This window comes from Phoca vitulina, unplaced genomic scaffold (genome assembly GCF_004348235.1).
Source record: "Phoca vitulina isolate PV1807 unplaced genomic scaffold, GSC_HSeal_1.0 scaffold8, whole genome shotgun sequence".
Taxonomy (NCBI): domain Eukaryota; kingdom Metazoa; phylum Chordata; class Mammalia; order Carnivora; family Phocidae; genus Phoca; species Phoca vitulina.
In genome coordinates, this window is record NW_022589711.1 from 31273350 (window position 1) to 31294211 (window position 20862).

The 20862-nt window shown below is 41.6% G+C and overlaps 1 protein-coding gene across 14 annotated transcripts in view; it reads left to right on the plus strand.

Annotated features, from left to right (window-relative positions):
• Positions 1 to 10884: 10884 nt before the first annotated feature.
• The window catches only part of BBX (BBX high mobility group box domain containing), a 268690-nt gene continuing 258712 nt past the window's right edge, over positions 10885 to 20862 (plus strand). For 2 of the 14 annotated variants that reach the window (XM_032406474.1, XM_032406468.1), the window contains exons 1-2: positions 10885 to 11017; positions 14205 to 14277. Coding sequence is in view for 1 of the 14 variants with exons in the window: in XM_032406466.1 (XP_032262357.1) it covers positions 13331 to 13338; positions 14205 to 14277 (81 nt within the window). In the remaining 13 variants the exon portion in view is untranslated. Of the gene's footprint in view, positions 11018 to 11092; positions 11151 to 11410; positions 11549 to 11723; positions 11743 to 12087; positions 12107 to 12836; positions 12880 to 13261; positions 13339 to 14204; positions 14278 to 20862 lie in introns of those variants that run through there. The other 12 variants (XM_032406469.1, XM_032406477.1, XM_032406470.1 and 9 more) reach the window with 12 other exon arrangements.

A 20862-nucleotide genomic window follows, 5' to 3' on the forward strand; every position in this document is an offset into this window, starting at 1 on the left:
CATTCTTACTGAACATGATTTAACTATGGAAATAGTCGTTCTTGTTGCCAGCACATAAACTTTCTTTTTGTTCAGTGTAGCTGCCACCTGAAATCTCCTGTGTGTAGTATTTCCTGACATATCTTCTTATAATTACTAATACTAAACTTTTTTTTCCTGAGTATTCCTAATACCTTTAGCCTTTTACTGAAATTTCTGAAGCAAACACAATAACCTCTCCCAACCACTCACTACTACACATAAACCCTAGAGTTTAAAAAGAATAATACTGACTACAAAGATCATAAAAAGGACATGTCCCAAATCTGGCATTTTACTTAGAATATAAAGCCAATTTAAGAATCTTAAAGATCTCATAAGCCAGGCTTTTTCCTTACCTGACTAAAGAAAATCTCTTTACTCTTTAAAACAGCTAAACCTTGGGCAGCCTCAGGTCCTGCAATTGCTCCTCCACGTTTAGATTCTTCCAGCATTGCAAGCTAGCTTGTTCTGCCTCTATTCCTGAATCCGAGGAACATTTTTGTATTACGTTGTATATCACATCTGTCTCCACTGCTAGACCATAAGCTCCATTAGCACAGGAACCACATCTGTTTGGTGTCTCTTGCAATAACCACAGTGGCACAGAGAAGTCACTTCATAAATGTTCTTAAACGAATGAATGAATGAATGAATGACTGGCTCCATGAAACCAGTGGCTCCTAGAGCTTCGTTCTTTTTTCCAACCTCACCAGGATAATAGTTGAGCTTGACTGAATGCCTCTTTCTTCTTTACTTCACTCAGGATTGAATAGCCATGATTTCTCAGATGACCACCAAGACCTTGGACCAACTCTTCTCCATTCATCACTTTGAGATAGCTTTCCAAATGGTAGCTCTCCTTCTTGGGGAGCGCTAGAGACCACTCCAGTTTGTGAAGGCTGGGAGAGCAGATACAGCCCCCAACTTAGGAAGGGAAGCCTTGATGGAGTGGTGGAGGATGAAAAAGTGAGGACTCTTCTCTGCCTGGTTTTCTCCTCTGAACTCTGGAGAGAAGGAACTCTGGTACTCTGCTCAGCAATTAAGGTTTGATAGGAAGGACACACATTGTCTAAGTCAGGACGACCGAAGGAGGCCTTGTTCTTGTTGCAGCCACGGCCTTGGTGATGTCTACAGTGGTTGGGCACTTAGAGGGCAGAGAGACCCTTACCGCTCTGACTGATGCTAGGGACCCAAGTGTTGCTAAAGTGGCTTTATTCCTCTAATCCAGAACTATCTCCTTAGGGAAAGGTTTTCTCAGTATTTATTTCCTCCCCTTCTCCAACCCCTACTCAGGTCACGTCTGAATGTAAAGTCAGAGCCAAGGATTGGTGAAATCTGAAGTCATCCCAGCATAACTTCTCTTAGAATTTAGTCTTTCTTCTTTCCCTTCCCTTCCCATTTCTTTCCTTTTTCCTTTCTTCCCTCCCTCCCTCCTTCTTTATGGTGACAAGCAAAGTTACTCATTTTAGTTTTTCTCCTCTTGAATGGCGCTGGCCAAAGGTCAGTACTTTATTTATTATTATTTTTTTAAGATTACATTTATTTATTTGAGAGAGAGAGAGCACGAGCAGGGCAGAGAGGAGCAGAGGGAGAGGGAGAAGCAGGCTCCCCACTGAGTAGGGAGCCAGATATGAGAGGCTCGATCCCAGAGCCTAGGCCCCCAGGATCATGACCCGAGCCCAAGGCAGATGCTTAACCGACTGAGCCACCCAGGTGCCCAAAGCTCAGTACTTTAACAAACTTATAACAGCCCATTTGGAATTTGGAAAGAGAGCTTCAGCAATTCAACGGATTAGAAAGTTTGTTTTTAAACGAGGAAGAAGATGGTTCTATAAGAGAAAGTGTCAAATGACAGAAAAGGAAACCACCCCTTTCCAAATAGGTAAGTACTCCTAAGACCTGGACTCAATTCTTCCACGGTAAAGAGACTTCAGCCTAATTTCAGGCAATGTATTTAATGCCTCCTCTTGTTCTTTTTAAAGCCGTCCTTTCTGGGAGGCCAACCTCAATCTATTTGGTTTTTTTTTTTCAGTAGCCCACAGATGGTGAAGGTGAGCCTAGAGGTGAATTCATACAAAAACCATCATTTGACACAACCCTCCCCCTTCCCTTCATTTTTATCTCCTTTACCACAAAACATCATTGTTTTAGTTAATTTCTCAATTGTATGCCTCTCCTGTCTGTCCCACTGCACTTCAGGAAAAAGCAACCTCTCTGCCCGCAGTTCCTGCTTGGCAACTCTACCTCCAGACAATTTCCCTGCCCTAACGCCTACCTCCAAGCCCTGAAAACTCCACTTCACCGGGGGCTTAAATTATCCCTTTCTGTGGTCGTTCCTTGCTGTAACCTTACCTGTGTAGGGATTCTAATAAATCCTCCTTTTCTTCAGCTGGTTTGAGTAGATTGCTGTAGAATGTAATAGAAAGCAAAAAAAAAGTTAAAAAAATTTAAGAGACCACATAGGCACTCTAGATGAGTTGAGATATCCAAGATCTATTTGAATAATACCAGAGAGTCTGGGGAAAACAGGCAGTTAAATTTGGACTGTTGAAGACCAATGGAAATCCTTTCTGGAATGAATCAAGGAATATAACAAATAAATATATTAAGAAATAATTTACTTCTGAACATATGTGGGTATAAAAGCCAGGCCATAAACATTCTGAATAATTGCTGTTAAATTTCTTAGGATTCGGAGGGAAAAGGTGGATTCTGCAAATTATAGGTAGTAAATGAGACATCAAGCCTACATAAGATTCTAGAAGGTGCTATGGAGTCGAATACCTCTTTTATCCTCCCATTCCAGTGTTTACTTGAGAAAACTGTTTCTGTCCACAAGCACCAAAAGAGCAGCCCTCCAAATAGGTGAATCCTTGCCCCTCACCTGATGAGTGATAGTAATGAAGGCGATATGCTTTTGTTTCTGTGCCTGGTTATTCTTAGGCTCCTTGAGTTCTGTGAGAGACCCCAATACTTGCACAATTAATTTCCCTTTTTCCTTAAGCTTATCTCAGTGGCTTTATGATTCTTGAAATGAAATGAAATCTGACCGAGATAGGCAAGTGAAGGAAGAATCTGTTCATGCTTAGAAAAAGGACAGCTAGCATAGGGTCACTGAGACTAGCCTAAATCTAGTTTTCTTTTGTAACGGGGTTAATAAACTGATAGCTCAGTTGCACTGCGGCTGTTGGAGATGTTACAGTCTGTTTTCTTTCAGCCCAGTATCTATTTGCCTTCTCTGAGTAGTACCACAATTTTACTTTGCGAAACTAAAAACCTTCTTTGTATGCAACTTTTTTTTTCTACTGTTTTCTTAAAGTTTACTTTTATTTTCAAAATATATTTGCTACATGCAAAAAAATAATGTAACATCTATGTAAGTTATAAAACCAACACCTGTGAATATACCAAGAACAAGAATGTTACCAATACATTGCCTCCGCCTAAATATTTCTGTCCTAACTCAACTCCCTGAAGCCTCCACCACTGGCCCGAGCTCCCCACCCCAGGTAAGCCTGCAGTCTTGTTGGGAGTGTCAAGCAAAGTGGCCTCTTGTAACTGGCCAAAGGGTAAACCTAAAACTTGGGTAAAGGCGATTGGACTCTTCCATTCTAGTCTCCTCAGTGGCATAAAGAAAGGATAGAGGTTGAGCAAATTCATTATAATGAGAACAAAGATAGTCTCCCTGAAACTGATCTCCTAGAATTGGGAGTGTCCTGAGCTTTCTGAGATCTAGTTCCCTAGCTTTTTTTTTTTAATTTCTAAGAGCCATCCCATATCCTTCCCAAATTTCCTGTTTTCATTGTAATTAACTGGTTAGTATACTCTACTCACCAAAGAGTTCTTCTCTGATAACATTAGTGAATGAAAATTTCATAAAGCTTTTTCTGTGATTAAAGTCATATCAGGTATTTTCATGAGTGGGCTGCAAAACATATGGGTAGGATGAGATTAAAATTACAAAATAATGGTCATCTCTGGGGAGAATCGGAGAGGAACTGGACCAGGGAAAGGGGCTTTAATTGTATATAAAATGTTTTATTTCCTATAAAGAAATCTGAGGAAATTAATAATATATTAAGTAAGAAAGTGTCTACATGATCACCATATTATTCTTTATATATCTTTCCTTAGGTTTAAAATTTTGAATTTAGGTGAAATTAGGTGGCTTCAACAACTGTGGCCATGGGAGTGCTGATAAATGATCCATGTTAACCTACTGGGAGGTATGTGCTCTGGGTTCTGCCTTAAACGATGCTTTTAAAAATGACTTGGAAAAATGTAAAGAAGGCATCACATTTGTGAATGAACCAAAGATGGTGAGATCAATAGCAAGCATGTTGAATGAAATAATCAGCATACAAAAAAGAGTTGGCAAAATGTAATTCTGGGCTGAATCTCATCAGCTAAAGAAAAATTATTCTACCATTTATTGAGTGCTTATCATATGACGAGTGCCATTTTAAGTATTTTACATATATTATTTTAATTAATCCCTACAATAACTTCATGAGGTACATATTACAGTCCCCTTTATACATGAGGAACTGTAGCATAAAGGGATTATGCAATTTGTTCAAATTCACAAAGTTAGTAAGTGCTGGAGCCAAGCTATTAACCCATGGTGTTATAACTCTAGAACCTCAGCTCTTAACCACTACATAATACCAGGGTTATAAAGGCTTATGCCTCAGTTTCCCCAAAATAAATTATATAATACAGACTGGAGGAGACATGGCTTAACAGCCCACATTTCAAGAAAGCTTTTTTTTGGCGAATAAGCACAATATCAGTCAGCAGAGTGATGTGACTGCCAAAGAAGCAAGTTCCATCTTAGGCTGCAGTAATAGAAATTTTGTATCAAGGATAAGGGAGCCTTGGTCATGCTGTACTGCACACTGCCTCAGCCCCCACCGGCTCTAGATATCCCACTTGAAGGAACACACCAACAAAGACAATAGGCAGGGTTTGAGAGGAGACCATGAATTGGAAATAGTGACCTAGGAAAAATGTTTTAAGGAACTAAGACCATTTGTCTGAAAAAGGCACAACTCAAGGCAGAAGGCCATCTTGATAGCTTTCTTCACATATTTCAAGTGTTACATGGAAGAGGGATTAGATTGTTCTGTGTGGTAACAAGGGAGTAAGAAAAAGAACAATGGGTAATACTTAAGAGGAGAGAAATTATGTTGACTATGGGGAAGAACTGTGTAGTGGTCAAAACTGTTACAAGATGAAATAGATTGTCTGGGGAAGAAAGGTGTTCCCAGGAGCTGGATGTAGCATAGTAGACAATCCTTGTTGGGGATGTTGTTGAAGCTTCTACTGAGATGGTGGCCAGAAAGACCGTCTAATGCTAACGTTAGTGCTCACTGGTTTTATTGTCAAATCCATTAGTGTAAAATCATTGTCCACTTAGAGACCTATTTTTATGGTATGATCCTTAAGTGACTCCTTGGTGACTCCCCCTCCTTCTCTCTCCCAAGGCAGAAAGCTTGCAGAACTAGCTGTCTAGGACCTTAGTACAGCTAAGTCCAGCTCTGCTATTAGTTGTATAACTCTGACGGAATCATTTAGCCTTTCCCTGCTTCAATTTTTTTCATCTTTAAAAAGAAGGTCCCTTTCTTTGTTTCACCTAGCTCATGTGGATACTATGGGTATGCTAGGCTATCTCAGATGTGCTTTAGAAAATTAAAATAACATGCAGGTATAACCTATGATGACTATAATGTAAGTTCTGTTCACCATATACCTGAGATACCCAACATTTCCTGGCACCTCTCTCATTTCTATATTCTCTCTGATCCTTCTTAGAATTTCTAGACTTTTAGTTTGTTTGTTTTTCCTTTCTTTTGTTCTTCTGTTTTGCAAATCCTCCTTGAGCTACTGTTACATGTTAGGCAAAGTACAAGTTCTTATGTTAGCCACTGTTGGAAAATAAAATGAAGGAGATATTATTTCTTTAGATGTTTCTTTTCTCTACACACAAATAATGTAATACAAGGCAAGGGATTTGAATGCCTGAAGAGTAATATAGATAAAATGCTATAGAAGATCACAAGAGCGGGGAATTCCAAGATGCTTTGCCAAAAATCACTCTAGGAAAGCTGGGTAATTTTCTTTCTTTCTTTCTTTCTTTCTTTTTTTTTTTAAGATTTTACTTATTTGCTTTAGAGAGAGAGAGAGAGACAGAGCACGGGGTTGGGGGGTAGTGGAGAGGAGCAGAGGGGCAGGGAGAAGCGGGGGGAAAGAATCTCAAGCAGACTCCAGGTGTAGCTTGGAGCCCAACGTGGGGTTCATGGGGCTCGATCCCACCACCCTGGAGATCATGACCTGGGCCGAAACCAAGAGTCAGAGGCCCAACCAACGAGCCACCCAGGCACCCCTAATCTTTCTTTCTTATTTCCAACTCTGCTAGGATCTAGCAGAAGCTGGCTATCTTCAGAATTATGAATGTTTGCATTGGTGCTAAAAAGTGGTTTGACTGTCCAATTTTTAGTCCCTTGGATTTGGCCTTGAGGAGAGAGGTATGATTTGCTCTTTTTTTTTTTTTTCTTATAGAGGAAAAAAGGGAAGCTCAGCAAGGTCATAATACAAGGCAAAAATTGTTATGTAAGGCCGACCCTCATCACTGTAACTATCTAGAGTTTCCATGGGCAAAACAAGGCTTGTTTCAAAGAAGGATTTATTACAAGTTTGCCTTTTTAGGTGCTTAATAATGGCCACTCAACGGGATGTTTGCTTTAACCTGGGATCTGTCTGACATCCCTTTTATGTGCAGAGATGCTGGAGTTGGTAGAATGTAGGCTAAAGGGAAATCACAGACCCTCGGTGAGTGAGTTGCAACAAGTTCCATGAACTCCATCTGATATGCCGGTTAAGTTTTAGAAAACTTTCTGCAAAGCAGCTGTCATTGGCTTGTATGTGTGAAAGATAAGTAAAATTAATATTTATTGAATGTTCAGTAGGTTCCAGGCTTCAGTATTCTATATAGATTATTTCATTTATAGTTAGTCCTATTATCCCTATTTTACAAAAAAGAAAACTGAGTCTTAGAGTGATTAAGGAATTTTTCCAAGGTTACACAGCTAGGAAGTGGTGAAATCAGGATTTGAATTAGAATTGTATAAAAAAGTAGTATACAGATAAGAAAATAAATGTTATTTATAGACATTTAAATAAAATAAAAACTTATACCTATATGTTTACACACATATTTAAATTTACTGTCCCAAAATTATTTTGTAATAAAGGACTCATATAAAATAAAATTAAGAAAGTGGACAAGTTAAGGCCATGAGAAGGAAGAATGTGCTAAGCTTGTGAACTTTGATCATCAATTGTGAAAACACGAAAGGAAAAATGCAGACCCTTTATTTTTTAAATTTTTTTCGTAGACCCTTTTAAATGCCATTTTACCCAGACAGCAAACATTTTTTTTCATAACCCTATATTATGGAAGTTAAATAAACTCTATGAAAGCTATGATTTTTTAATCATATTTTTAATTTTTGAGCATCACTGCCATTTAAAATTTCTTGATATTTATTCTAAAATGAGATGATAAAAATCTAAAAAGTATTTCCTAAATGTAAAATACTACATTACATTTAGTTCTAAGCCTCTTTTCCTTAGTGGTGAGGCCTTATCTATCATACAGGAGACTGGCATTCCATTCTATCACTTCTCCTAGGAGCAGGCAATTTTCCTTTTCCAGAATCTGGCATGCACAAGGGTCTAGCACATAGGTCCCTCTCAATAAAGGATCTGCAAAAGAATATTGAATGATGGCTTATACTACCACATGATGCCTAATACATCACCAATATATAAAATGCATTTAAAAAAAATGTGTCATTCTCCCAATATAAAGGCTCTGTGGACTTACCAGTTTTCTAGTAACAGTAATGTGTTGCAGTGAGACATTTCTGTGCACTTCTTTATGCTCTCTTGCATCAGTCCTGGTCAGCACCTTGCCCTGTCAGAGGTCCCCAAACTTGAATGCAAACCCTTGGGGCATGTGCTAAGACTGTATCACAGGAGTGTGGGAAGAAAATATTAAAACTCTTACTTAATTTTATTTTTACTTCACGCTTTTTCATTTTGTTCTTGTGAGGATATACTTTGTAATAATAAATATTATATCCGTGTAGTGGTGCACTTTAAAAACACATACATAGGGGTGCGTGGGTGGTGCAGTCGGTTAAGCCTCAAGCTCTTGGTTTTGGCTCAGGTCATGATCTCAGGGTCCTGGGATTGAGCCCCATGTTGGGCTCTGTGCCCAGCAGGGAGTCTGCTTAAGATTCTCTCTCCCTATCCCCCTTCTCCCCCGCATCCTGCGCACACACTCTCTCTCTCTAAAATAAATAATTTTTAAAATCCCACAAACATAAATATACATATATATGTATATACATACATATATACATATATAGAGAGAGTGCATATGCTTGAACATTTTACTGATAGCAATGTGTGATCTAAAAGTTTGAAAAGTGGGGCGCCTGGGTGGCTCAGTCGTTAAGCGTCTGCCTTCGGCTCAGGTCATGATCCCAGGGTCCTGGGATCGAGTCCCACATCGGGCTCCCTGCTCTGCGGGAAGCCTGCTTCTCCCTCTCCCACTCCCCCTGCTTGTGTTCCTCCTCTCGCTATGTCTCTCTCTGTCAAAATAAATAAATAAATAAAATCTTTAAAAAAATAAAAATAAAAAAATAAAAGTTTGAAAAGTGTATCCCTAAATAATTCTGTTAAGCTAAGCATAATTCAGCAAAAAACAAAAACAAACAAACAAAAAAACTTTGTGACCATAAAGAAATAAAGGATGTTCTCCTATGGCTGGGGTTGGGGGTGAGGAGTAGGCTGGTCTTTCACATTTTTCATAACATAAATATACCAGCAAATAATCACAACACTTAAATCAGCAATTAAGTATAGCAACTTGTGTTGATATTTTTTTCCTCTTCAGAAAAGAGCACAGTGAAATCCTGAGGAAGTTTTTCTGATCTTTCCTCCATTTGCCTCTTATTCCTGAAGTTTGTCATTTGGAAGGAAGTACTGTCAAGTTACTCAAAACCCATGTTGGGTATTAAGAGTCCTAGGTTTAGGTTCCTTCTTCACAGCTATTCTATGTAATATCGAGGTGGTTATATAATTTGTCCCTGTCTCATTTCTCTGATGGGTAAAATAGAGATAATAATACTTAGCACCTACCTCATTGCAATGTAATGCGGATAAAGAACACTTTGTTCCATCTTTCAATAAATGCAGAGTGTCATTAATATAACTTTTAATATTGTCAGTTTAAAATGCTGTGATTCTATATACTTTTTCTTTTTTAAAAGTTATTTTCCTTTAAAAAATAAATGAAATATCACATTTCTAAATACCACTATTTGTTTTCTAAACTTCATAAGCTTAGGTTTTCTCTGTATCTGTTTTTCTTTGCCACTGTTACACACACACATATACACACACTCGATAACTTTATGGATGTGAGAGAAAAACCTTAAGATGGCATCAAGGAAATAAAAAGGGATTTGAAATAAATTCTCTTCAGTTTTCCTCTAAGTTGCATCTAGGCCATAAAAATCATAGTGTTTATTTAATCTTCAAAATGTTTGTGTTTAAGAATAATTCACAGACTCTTAAATTCAAATGGAACCTTAAGAAAACATCTAGGGTCTATGATAATGTCTGGCACATAGTAGATGCTGAATAAACATTTAATGAAGGAAAACTGGGGGAAGTTTCTTATTTTAATCTAAAAAAAAAAAAGAAAAAATAACCCCAAACCAACTCTGAGCATTAAAGAGGGTAAGTTAGTTGCTCAAGATTGTTCAGCTAGTTTAAGCATGGGGTCTAGAATTTATTCCTCTTAACTTCTAGCTTTGGTTTTTTTCCCCAGCAGTCTGTTGACTTGTTTATATAGGACTGCCAAATATGATCTGCCAAAGATGCATCATAGAAAAAAAAAAAAAATCGGAAAGAACAGCCTTCGCGTTCACCATCTCCAAAAGTCACCCAACATGTGATGTTCACATATGTTGTGAAATATGTAAATACCGTACATAATATGCAAAATATAAATCTTATATATATTGACTCAAAAGGTCTATTTTTAAGGGAAAGTGTCAATAGCCAATCTTCCACGACTTATTCTACCTTACAGCATCGTTTGCATGCCCACGCAGGTGATTTGTGGTCCTCTGACCAGCTAAAAGTAGATAGGTTATTTCAGCAAAATGTTTATCTTTGTTTCTGTGTATTGTTGTATTGATTTTTCTGAATTTAACTACGAACGAGGCGTTAACAACCTCAATGCATTATAGCCCTAATAAACTTATCTTGCACTATTTTGGCCTATGTGATAACTAACCCATTGACAGAAGAAATCCAAGCTGGTAAAAGCCTTTCTTGGTCACTTGTTTGCCAGGTCAGGCTGTAAAATCATAACACAATGCACGCCTCTTCCATGGGGCACCACACGGCAGCGATTAAAAAAAAAAAAAAAACAACCCTCACTTCCATATCCAGTGGAGTTGTAGTTTATTACTATAACCCTCCCAAGTCAAAAGGACACCAGTTTCAAGCCTGGCAACTTGGTGCAGACAGGGTTTTTCCCCCTTACCCCACTCTGCTGGGCCTCTCTACCTGTCCTCTCCTACTGTCTACAGGTCCCGAACATTAGAAGATAGAAAATGTGATGATCTTTGTGTGTCTCTGTAAAATGTGTGTATGTGTGCGTGTGTTTGGGTGTAACGGGCCTTCTGTTTGGCCGCGCGGCCTGTCTGTCAGGCCGCGGGCCAATGGCAGGCTGCCTTATATAAAATGAGTGTTTTCAGTCTCTCCGGGTTGCATGTACTGTATGTGGAGCAGTGTACAGTGAAGCGGAGGCAGAGCGGCTCCGCGAGCTCCTCTCCACTTTCCCATAGAGGAACCCTGACTGGCCGCTGAGGGCGAGCCACACACACACCCTCACGCCCGGCGAGCCCGCGAGGTAAGCGCCCCCCATCCCCAGCCCTTCCCGGGCGCTCTCCCCGCACTTTCTGTTTTCCTACTCACTTGCGAGCCGCCGGGCTGCAGCCCCAAGGACTCCGCGGCAGGAGCAGCGGCGGCGGCGGCGGCAGCCGGTAGGGTGGACTTGAGGAAGACGGAGGGAACCCCGCGCGTCCGGAGCCGCCGCTGGCCGCTCCGCTCCCCGGGCACTTTCCCCCTCCGCCAAAACTTTGGGTCGCGAGAGGTCGGGGGCGAGGGTCGCGGCGGCCGCGCCGGCGGGGGGCGGGGGGCGCGGAGGCAGTGCCCTGCGGGCGGGAGGCTGGGGGCCGGGCTGGGGAGTAGTAGGCCAGCCGGTGCCAGGCTGCGTTTGCAACCAGCACCTCTCGGCACACAGGCAGCGCCGCCCGAGAGGGGCAACGGGAGCCGGGGCGCGGGCAGGAGCAGCCCGAGGAAAACAACAACAGAGCCAGCCCTCAACGCCGGCGGGCGGCTCGTGGCCGCCCGGGGAGCCCCAAACTTCATCTCGGCGAAAGTACGTGGATCCCAGCCTGGTCTCGGCTGCCGGGGAGGTGGGGCCTGGGGAGCTGGGGCAGGGGAGGAAGGTACGAGGAGCCAGCCCTCGGTGGATTTATTGAACGTTTCGTGTGCGTCGGTGACCGGGAACAGCAGCCCAGTTGCTCGTTCATCTGGAGAGTTGGGATTTGGGTGTTCCGGCCCCGCAGATCGGTGCCCTCTCACCCCCCACCCCTAACCAAATGCGCGGCGAGTAGAGAAAGTGCTGTTTTAGTGCCAGAGTAGCCGGGAGGAAGAATAGGGGGAGAGGGGGAAGAGGGCGAGGGAGAAGGGGAGAGAGAAGAGGGAGGGAAAGCGGTGGGGGGGGGGGGGGGGGGAGAGAGAGAGGGAGAGAGGAGAGAACGAGAGAACGGGAGGGAAGAGAGGAGGGGGAAGAGGAGGAGGGAGGCTGTGTCAGGATTTTGCTTGAATGTGGGATTATGTTGTGTCAATAAGTTTAAGGTGGAGAGAGCGAGGCTGGGGGTGGTGGTGGAGGGGAGGAGGAAGGCCTTGGCTGTTTAAAGTCTTATTTCTGAAGGTAAGTTATGGCATTGCATGGTCGCGATGACAGAAAACTTGCAGATCCTTTATCCGGGGATGGGGTCGATGCCTCTAGAAAGAGCTCCCCAGCCCTCTTAAGCCACACTCGTGTTACACTGTTATTTGCTGCGATCCGGGTCGCTAGTAAATTACAGAAATCAGACTCGAGGTTTCTTTTCCTCCTCCACCTCGTCTCGCTCGCTCACCCTCAAATTTTTTATTATTTTTTAAATTTCTTGGTATTGTATGAAACTTAACGTAACTGAGACCAAACCCGAGTCCTGTAATTCACAAGGACCCTAAATCCAAGAATCTGGAACACGTTTATGTGTGAAATATCCGCGATCATTTCTGCTAAATGAGGAAGGTAAAACGAAACGATGCAAAAAGCTAAGACACAACATGTACGACAGAGGCGGGGGGGAGAGGGAGAGACGGAGAGAGAAGCTATTTTTTGCTTTCCTTTCTGTAGAAAGGAAAATAAAGCGTGCATTCCCCTTCCCTCCCGGTGTGTAGGGTCTAGTCAATATTTTAACTGTCTGAGGACAAATTAGTCCAGGTGGATCTTGTTGAAAAGTTTTCGCGAGGTGGGGTGGAGGTGGGGGCGGTACGAAGGGGAAGGTGGGTGGAGGTTGTGGGGGATGGGGACGGAGCGAGCTCTGCCACTGCTAATGGTCATTGGCCTGGGGCTTTGAAACCATTGCCTGTCCTGCTAATGACACGTCCAGTTCTGGTCTCCAGGCCGCCGACGCCGGGCTGCCGGAGACTGGGGTACTTTACCCACGCGGGGAGGGGCTTTCTTCGCCATCCCCTGGGGTTGCCCACTCGCGGCGTGGGGGCTCCACGCGCGCCCCCTCTCCTGCGCGCCGCCGCCACCTCTGCTCGCGCGACTTTTGTAGCCAGCCCGCGGCGAGGGGGCGCAGGGGTCCCCAGCGCGGACGTCCCCGCGCGGCCACCCCGCGCCGGGCCCCACGCGCGCCGCGCCGCGCGGTCCAGGCTCGCAATGGCAGCGCCCGGCCGGGCGGCGGTGCCTCCCCGGGGGGCAGCGGAGGCAGCGGCGGTGGCGGCGGGATCTTCGCCGGGGCCCGCGGGAGGAGGAGGAGAGGGAGGAGGAGGAGGGGAAGGAGGAGGAAGAGGAGGAGAGGGAGGCGTTTTCTGCCCAGACCGCCGCCAGTTCGAGCGGGCACGGGGACGGGGACACCCCACTCGTTGCTCCTCCGTTATGGAAAGGTGTTTAGCAGACTTTTACGCCCGGAGTGTGGGATTTGTACTTCATTTTTCTCTCCCCCCTCTTCTCCAAAGCAAGATGGACTCTATTCCCTTTCTCTTTCTCCCTGTGCCTCTGCCTCTGTCTTGTCAGCCTTTAAGATCGACATTTTGTACTAAGATGCAAACTTGATGGTGACCAGCAACAAAGGCGGGGTGGGATCCCTCGCTCCCTTCCTCCCTCTCGGTTTCCTAGCTCCCCCCACCCGACCTCGGAGACCTGGTGGCCCTGCACTTGCCGCCGGGGGCTCTGGCGAATGTGTTTCCCGGCTAGGTTCCGATCTCCAATCTGGGGATTGTGACTGGGGCCGGGCGTTTGGGCGACGGCTGTGGCCGCTCCAGGTCTGCAGGGCTGAGGGCTGCGCTACCTGGACCCGCTGCGGTCGCCGTGCTACCTCCGGCCGGCTCCTGGGCACCGTGGAGGCTCAGGCTGCCTATCGATTGCTATGATTTGGTTACTGGTATATTTGTCCTGGGGGCGGCGATCACTTGGTGCAAGTTGATGTATGATCGCGGTGTGGGTTTGGGGTTTGCAGAAAAGGATCAACTTTCAGCTTTGTACATACGGGGAGTAGGGAGTGAGGGTGCTGAAGACACCCTGGAATGCCAGCTGGGCTACCCTCAGCCTCTGCTCTCTGAATACAGGGAGCTTCTTTGCTTTTATTGCTTCACAGTTTGCGCGTGGGGGTGGGAAGTAGTGAGAGGGGAGGGTTGGTGGGGAGCCGGACTCTTGGGTTTTGGGGACCTTCCTTCATAGGTGTTGCAGGAGTTGGGGCTCTATTGTAAAGCTCTACCATACTGATGATGTACGTTTATTTGATACTTTATAGGTCACTATCATATGACAAAGGCTTTGCCGCAGTTCCATCTTCCTCCCTGTGTACTTTCCATTTGCCTTCCTGGGTAAGTATGCAAACTCTTCCTACAGGGAAGCTGGATGGCTGTTAGTAATGGCCTAAGGGTTGGTAACTGTTCACAGAAGAAGATGTCTTTTGGGGTTACAACACCCCAGAAATCTTGTCTTACTGAGTTTCCCACAGTAGAAGTCAATTTATGATTCTTAGTATTTAGAATTCAATTGCTCTTATTATTATTTTAAGGTAGTTTAAATGTTTATTTCACATTTATCTGCCAAGTGTCATTTGAAAACTTACTTTCAAGTAGTCATTTTAATTGATAGTGAAATTTTACAGAGTTGAAGGCCTAGGAAATTTAATACTAGATAATATTGTAGGAAGATTGTAGCCTACAAGTGGAGAGAATTATTAAAAACCCAAGGAAGCATTGTGCAGAATGCCTCTCTAATAATTGTGACTGGCATTTGCTTACTCTTTCCTAGGTGCTCTGTCTTGGGTAACTTGGGCTGTTTGTGACAGTTATTTTTGTGGTGGGGAAGGGTGGAATGGACCGTGTTGTAAATCTAGTATTTAGTGGACCAGCTTGATATAAAAGGCAAATAACTATTTCCAAGTTAATCATAATTTCCTTCAAAATTTACATATTTGGAGAAATTGGGTATATTTAAACAGCCAGTATATGCAATAAACAGCGACTCTCAAATCCCTTAAGTGCCTTTTTCACATGTATGCTCCCAAATGGAAAAATTGGTGAAATAAGGTGTGGGACAGCAAGTGCCTGAAAAGTTAGTTCTTGAGAAGTAACGGTCTAGGTGAGAGTTGATAGAACTTTTGAAAGTAGCAGGGTGAGCCCCAGTTGCAGAAAACCAGCTTGCAGTTTGCCCCCTTCCATTGTAAGGAACACCTCAGATATTCCAAGTTGTTGATAAGTTAAGAAAACTACTTGTACTAAATGTGTATATCAGTTGTGGTACTCGAGAATATTACCATAGTGAAGATGGAGTTTGTATTTTGTGAATGAAAATAGACTTGAGGGGCGCCTGGGTGGCTCAGTAGTTAAGCGTCTGCCTTCAGCTCAGGTCATGATCTCAGGGTCCTGGGATCGAGCCCCGTGTTGGGCTCCTTGCTCTGCAGGAAGCCTGCTTCTCCCTCTCCCACTCCCCCTGCTTGTGTTCCTGCTCTCTCTCTCTCTCTCTGTCAAATAAATAGGTGAAATCTTAAAAAAAAAAAAAGGGAAATAGACTTGAACTCAGTTTTCCATAAAACAAAAAGGAAAGAAACCTTACCTGTTCTGTTGCCTGACTTGCTGGGATGTTATATATGTTACTAAAAGGTTGTCTTAGTATTGAGAGGAATTGAGGACCAGGTCTTTCTGGTAGTTTCCATATAGTAGCAAAACATACTTTGACATTGCCGAGAACCTTAGGTGATTATAAGTTCTGTGTCCAACATCTTTTAATGGAAAGTAAATATCACATTATTTTAGATAGTTAAGAGAACCTCTTAATATGTCACATACATAACAGTCTGATTGGAACGGTCAGAATGAGATGGTCTGTAAGATGAATTTAGTGCACACCAAAATATGTGGATTTCAGTGTTTTTGGTTTTTTTTTAAGGTTGTTTGCAAGAGAAGTTTTTCATTTTTGAACATATGGCAAGAGTATTCAAAATGCATTCCTGATTTACTAAAGAACACCACATTTATACATGTGAGGCACATTATTTTGTTCACTAGAGCAAACTTTTAATGTTAGTTCTTTCCCCATGGAAATATATTTGACCAATTCACAATTTAAAATGGGAATCAGTAATTTCCAGAATAAAAGGGATCTGATGAGCTCTTGCATTTCTTTGAGATATCAAACAACTGGTTCATTAAAACAATATTTTCAAGAACAGTCTTGGTCTTTGAAGTCAGAGTAGTTTTTGTAGTGTAAAACTTGTAGTAGTGATCTAAAAGAAGTCACCCTGACAATGAATTGCCAGTTATTTGCATCTAAAACATATTTATTTGATTTGAAGCTTAATTATCAAAATAAGAATTTAGATAAAGGTTTTGCTTCTATATTGCCAAGAGTTTCCAAACTTCCCATTTTATTATTCTGCATATCTCTATTAAGTTCTGAAACTGAAGTCTTCATTTGCATTTCACATTTAATGCTAGCTGTTGAAAAGAGGAGGTTAATATATGTTTTTTCTTACTTAGTGCTACAACTTGTGGAGCTACTGTGGCCGGTTTAGAAAAAATCTTCCGCTAGAGACTTTGATATTTACAAAAATTTGCAATTTTGACACCTTTCTTTTTTTTTTTTTTTTAATTCATCTTGATCTTTGTATCTAAAAAAAAAAGTTCTGGGTTTAGGAGTTTGTGAGATAGCTCTGCCTTAAACATGCATATAGCTCTGCTCTACAACTTCAAAAGTGTATGCCACCTCTGACCTTATAGATCTGATCTTTATACTTAATCCATTGAAACAGAGGAGATTTGTTTAGACATTGAATTGAGAACACAGCTTTGAGTGGAAGCTAGGATGAACACGTAATTATGGTTTGCTTATGCTGTAAGTGACTATGTAGTTGATAAGGCTTTTTGTATGTAGTTAAAAAGAAGGAACAGTCTCATAATGTGGCACAATTCATGAAAATCTGACTCAGCAACTAAAGTATAATGTTATATTTCTCAGTAAAATGACAAACATAATTTCTAATTAATCATCATCAGCCAAAATATTAAAAGTTTATGTTTTCCTACATTTCATAGGGCATGGATAAAGCAAGGGCCACATTTTTTTTTTTTTTTAAAGGTTGTATTTATTTATTTGACAAAGAGAGACACAGCGAAAGAAGGAACACAAGCAGGGGGAGTGGGAGAGGGAGAAGCAGGCTTCCCGCTGAGCAGGGAGAAGGGCCACATTTTACTTGTATCTTAACCAGGAATATCAACTACTTTTACATTAGAAATCTTTAATAGAAGTAATAAAGACTTCACAGATCAACCCTACTAAAAAAAACTTTTTGAAAATGGCCTGGCTGTTTATGCTGTATTAAAGGAAATCCTTGAAATTATTAGTGTCTTATAAAAGTACAGAAATGTTTAAAATTGTGATATTTAAAGGTTCTAAGTTTACTAAATTTAGGCAATTAATTATGGCATACTGCATCACCACCAGTGTGGGATACCTGGATTTTAAGACTTAATCTTAAGCAGTGCTTAACTTAAGAAAGAAACACTTGAACTTGTAGTTTGAAGTCCACCTCATTTTTTTAGCATTTCACTGAGGGCACCTTTTAAAATAGGTCTGAGTGATATCTTCTTTATATTTTTAGTCAACTTCCTTCCTCTCACTATGAAATGAAAACATACCCGAATTATAAAAATATTGTAATTTCACTGCTTGGTTTTTATTACATGCCCTGGGTAAATTGGATACAGGTGGTCCTCAGGCTATACTTTGAGAAACACTGCTCTGAAGGTAGTAAGGACTAAGGCTAAAGATTGAATGAGGGTCTTCCAGCTAGAAGATTCTGTGACTGTAATTCAGTCAGTGGGTTTGTACTACCTCAAGGGCAGTCATCACAGACTGCGTTGAATTATAGAGATTTCTATATAAGTTATACCTGAGGAAAGCACTTTTTGAGTATATCTTCTCTCAACATTCATATATGTTCATATTATCCCTTAGAAGGCAATTACAGTTTCTTGAAATGCCAAGACATCACTTTAAAACTGTAAAGATACATGCAGATAATCCCCATGTATTAATGGGGATTGTTTTCATCTTTTTTTCTTTCAAAGAAAAAGATGAGAACTGGAATAAGTACCAGTTACACAATGGAAATGCAAAAGCAGGCAAGCCAGTAGTGAATTCCATCTAAAAGTATATATAAATACAGAGGAGATGAAAGACTGAGGGAATGGAAGACTTTTTTTTTTTTAAAGATTTTATTTATTTATTTGACAGAGACACAGCGAGAGAGGGAACACAAGCAGGGGGAGTGGGTGAGAGAGAAGCAGGCTTCCTGCTGAGCAGGGAGCCCTTGTGGGGCTCGATCCCAGGACCCTGGGATCATGACCTGAGCCGAAGGCAGATGCTTAACGACTGAGCCACCCAGGCGCCCCGGGAATGAAAGACTTAAAGTATTGAATATAGACCATGAAGCATTGACACACCTACCAAAATATAAACTTAATAAGATATGTGAGTCAACTCAAGGATCTAGATAGTGAAATAACTACAGCTCATGAGGCGGTTGTATAAAGTACAAAGTGAAAAATAAGAATGAGTTGGATTTTCTGAAATCTTAGGAAAATAAATACTGTAAAATATTGATTGGGTAATTAAACCAATAGTTAAACATGGTGCTCAGGTGAAGAGATCAGGGGATAAAACGAAGTTCCTGGGATAGAATAACTGAGATCTGAAAATGGACATTGAATGTTGGGTTTTTTGTAAAGGGAATAATTACATAAAATATCGATAACTTATTTCAAAGGAGAAATAAGAATGAGGACAAAAATTGTTTAAAGCAGCTGTATTATGTTTTTGACTAAGATGTATGGTAAGAAATGCCTTTTATATCCCGATCCATATGTAATAACTGAAACAAAAGTTTTGCTGAAACGGTACTAAGAGTAGTACCCTCTGGTATTTCTATTCGTATCTGATCTTTATAAATCTGATGTGTTCCAAACTATTTTATTAAAAAAACACAGTGTTATTCGTTAAATTGGTCTTAGGACTTAACAGTTTGAAAAACACCAACCTGGAGGACTTGTTAGAAATGGAGGCTCCCAGGGGCGCCCGGCTGGCGCAGTCGGTGAAGCATGCGACTCTTGATCTCAGGGTTGTAGGTTTGAGCCCCACGTTGGGCGTAGAGATTACTTAAAAATAAAATCTTAAAAAAAAAAAAGTGGAGGTCCCCAGGTCCCATATCCAGATAAGCTGATTCAGTGTGACTGAGGTGAGGCCTGGGAATCTGCGATTTAAGTAGTGCTTCAGTGGTTCTGAAGCAGGTGCAAGGTACTCTGACACACTTTGAGAAACTCTGGTGTACGGGACGGATGGCTAAAGAGTGAATAGGAGTCCTGCACTGAATGTGGGATTCAAGTTCTTAGACAAGGTCTCTTCCAGCTTCAACATTCAGTGCTGTATTTCCGTCAGCATGTTGGCAATACCTCAGTATGACGAGAGCCCTTGTCACCCTCTGTTGAGAGTAGCAGGTGTAGTACGAGGAACAGAGGCTTGGAAGTCAGAGATCCCTGGACTTCACTACCGTTGCACCTCTTGGTTACTGACTGAGGGACTTGAAGCATGTCACTTCAAAATAAACTTCCTTCATTATGTGCAAAAAGGCGTATTCATATTTACCATGCAACAGAATGAGAATTACACAAGACAGCGATGTCTAATGACCCTTATCCACAGTCAGCACTCCATATATATGTTCTTATAGTTCTGTCTCACCTCATCCCAAGTCCCACTAAGTTGGAAGTTTTTCAAAGCTTTAATTTTTTTTAAACATTTTTTTTTTAGGAAACTCTGCCCCCATGGTGGGGCTTGTACTCATGATCCCAAGATCAAGAGTTGCATGCTCTGCCACCCTGTGCCCTTTAATTTTTGTTTCCTCTAAAGTGCATTTGACGCTTGAACAACACAAGGGTTGGGGTGCCACTCCTCCCCGCCCCATGCAGGCAAAAATCTGTGTACAACTTCTGACTCCCCAAGAACTTAACTACTAATAACCTACTTTAGACTGGAAGCCTTACTGATAATGTAAACAGTCACATATTTTGTGTGTTAAATGTATTATAAACTATATTACAATAAAGTAAGCTAGAGAAAAGAAAATGTTATTGGGAAAATCATAAGGAAGAGAAAATACATTTCAGTAGAGTACTGTAAATATCCATGTGTAAGGAGACTTGCACAGTTCCATGTTGTTCTGGTGCCAACTAGAATTCTCAACGCTGGTATCATGAAACACTGGTGCATTTTTACCTGGGTGTGAGATGTTAGGTAAGCACTTTATTACTGACAAAGGAAATAGTAAGAATAACCAGGGTAAGAGATAAAAGGATAAAAGTGACAAATAACTGAGGCATGTCATAGTTAAGTATGGTGTCCCTTCAGATTTGGGGAATGATTTCCATACTTCTCTAAAAAGAGAGCACGGGACAGGAGAATAGCTCTTTTCATATTTCAAAGTGGTTAGTTGTTGGCACTGGGCGTTCTTTTCGGTGACTTTGGTCTATCTTGGAATGTCTTAGAGCATCCTTTCTCAAACTTTCTTCTGCTAAGACACATGCAACTGATGTTTACACACAGGGCGTTATAATTTCCCTGTTTATAGACATAGATAAATTATGTGGTGGGTTTATAGGTAGTTCACAGTGTGATAAAGCCACTTCTTTCCCTATCAAGAAAATAAATCAGAATATAAGTGAGAGTGATGCTGTTGTTATGAAAATTTTGAATACATCCATATACAAACATGTAAAATTCTTTATAAACTGTGGTATTTTGTTCATAACTAATTACTTGGGCATTCCTCACAACCAATTAAAACTTACTATTGTGTCAAGGCATGGAGATTGAGAAGCGTTACATCCGGAGTGCGTAACAAATTA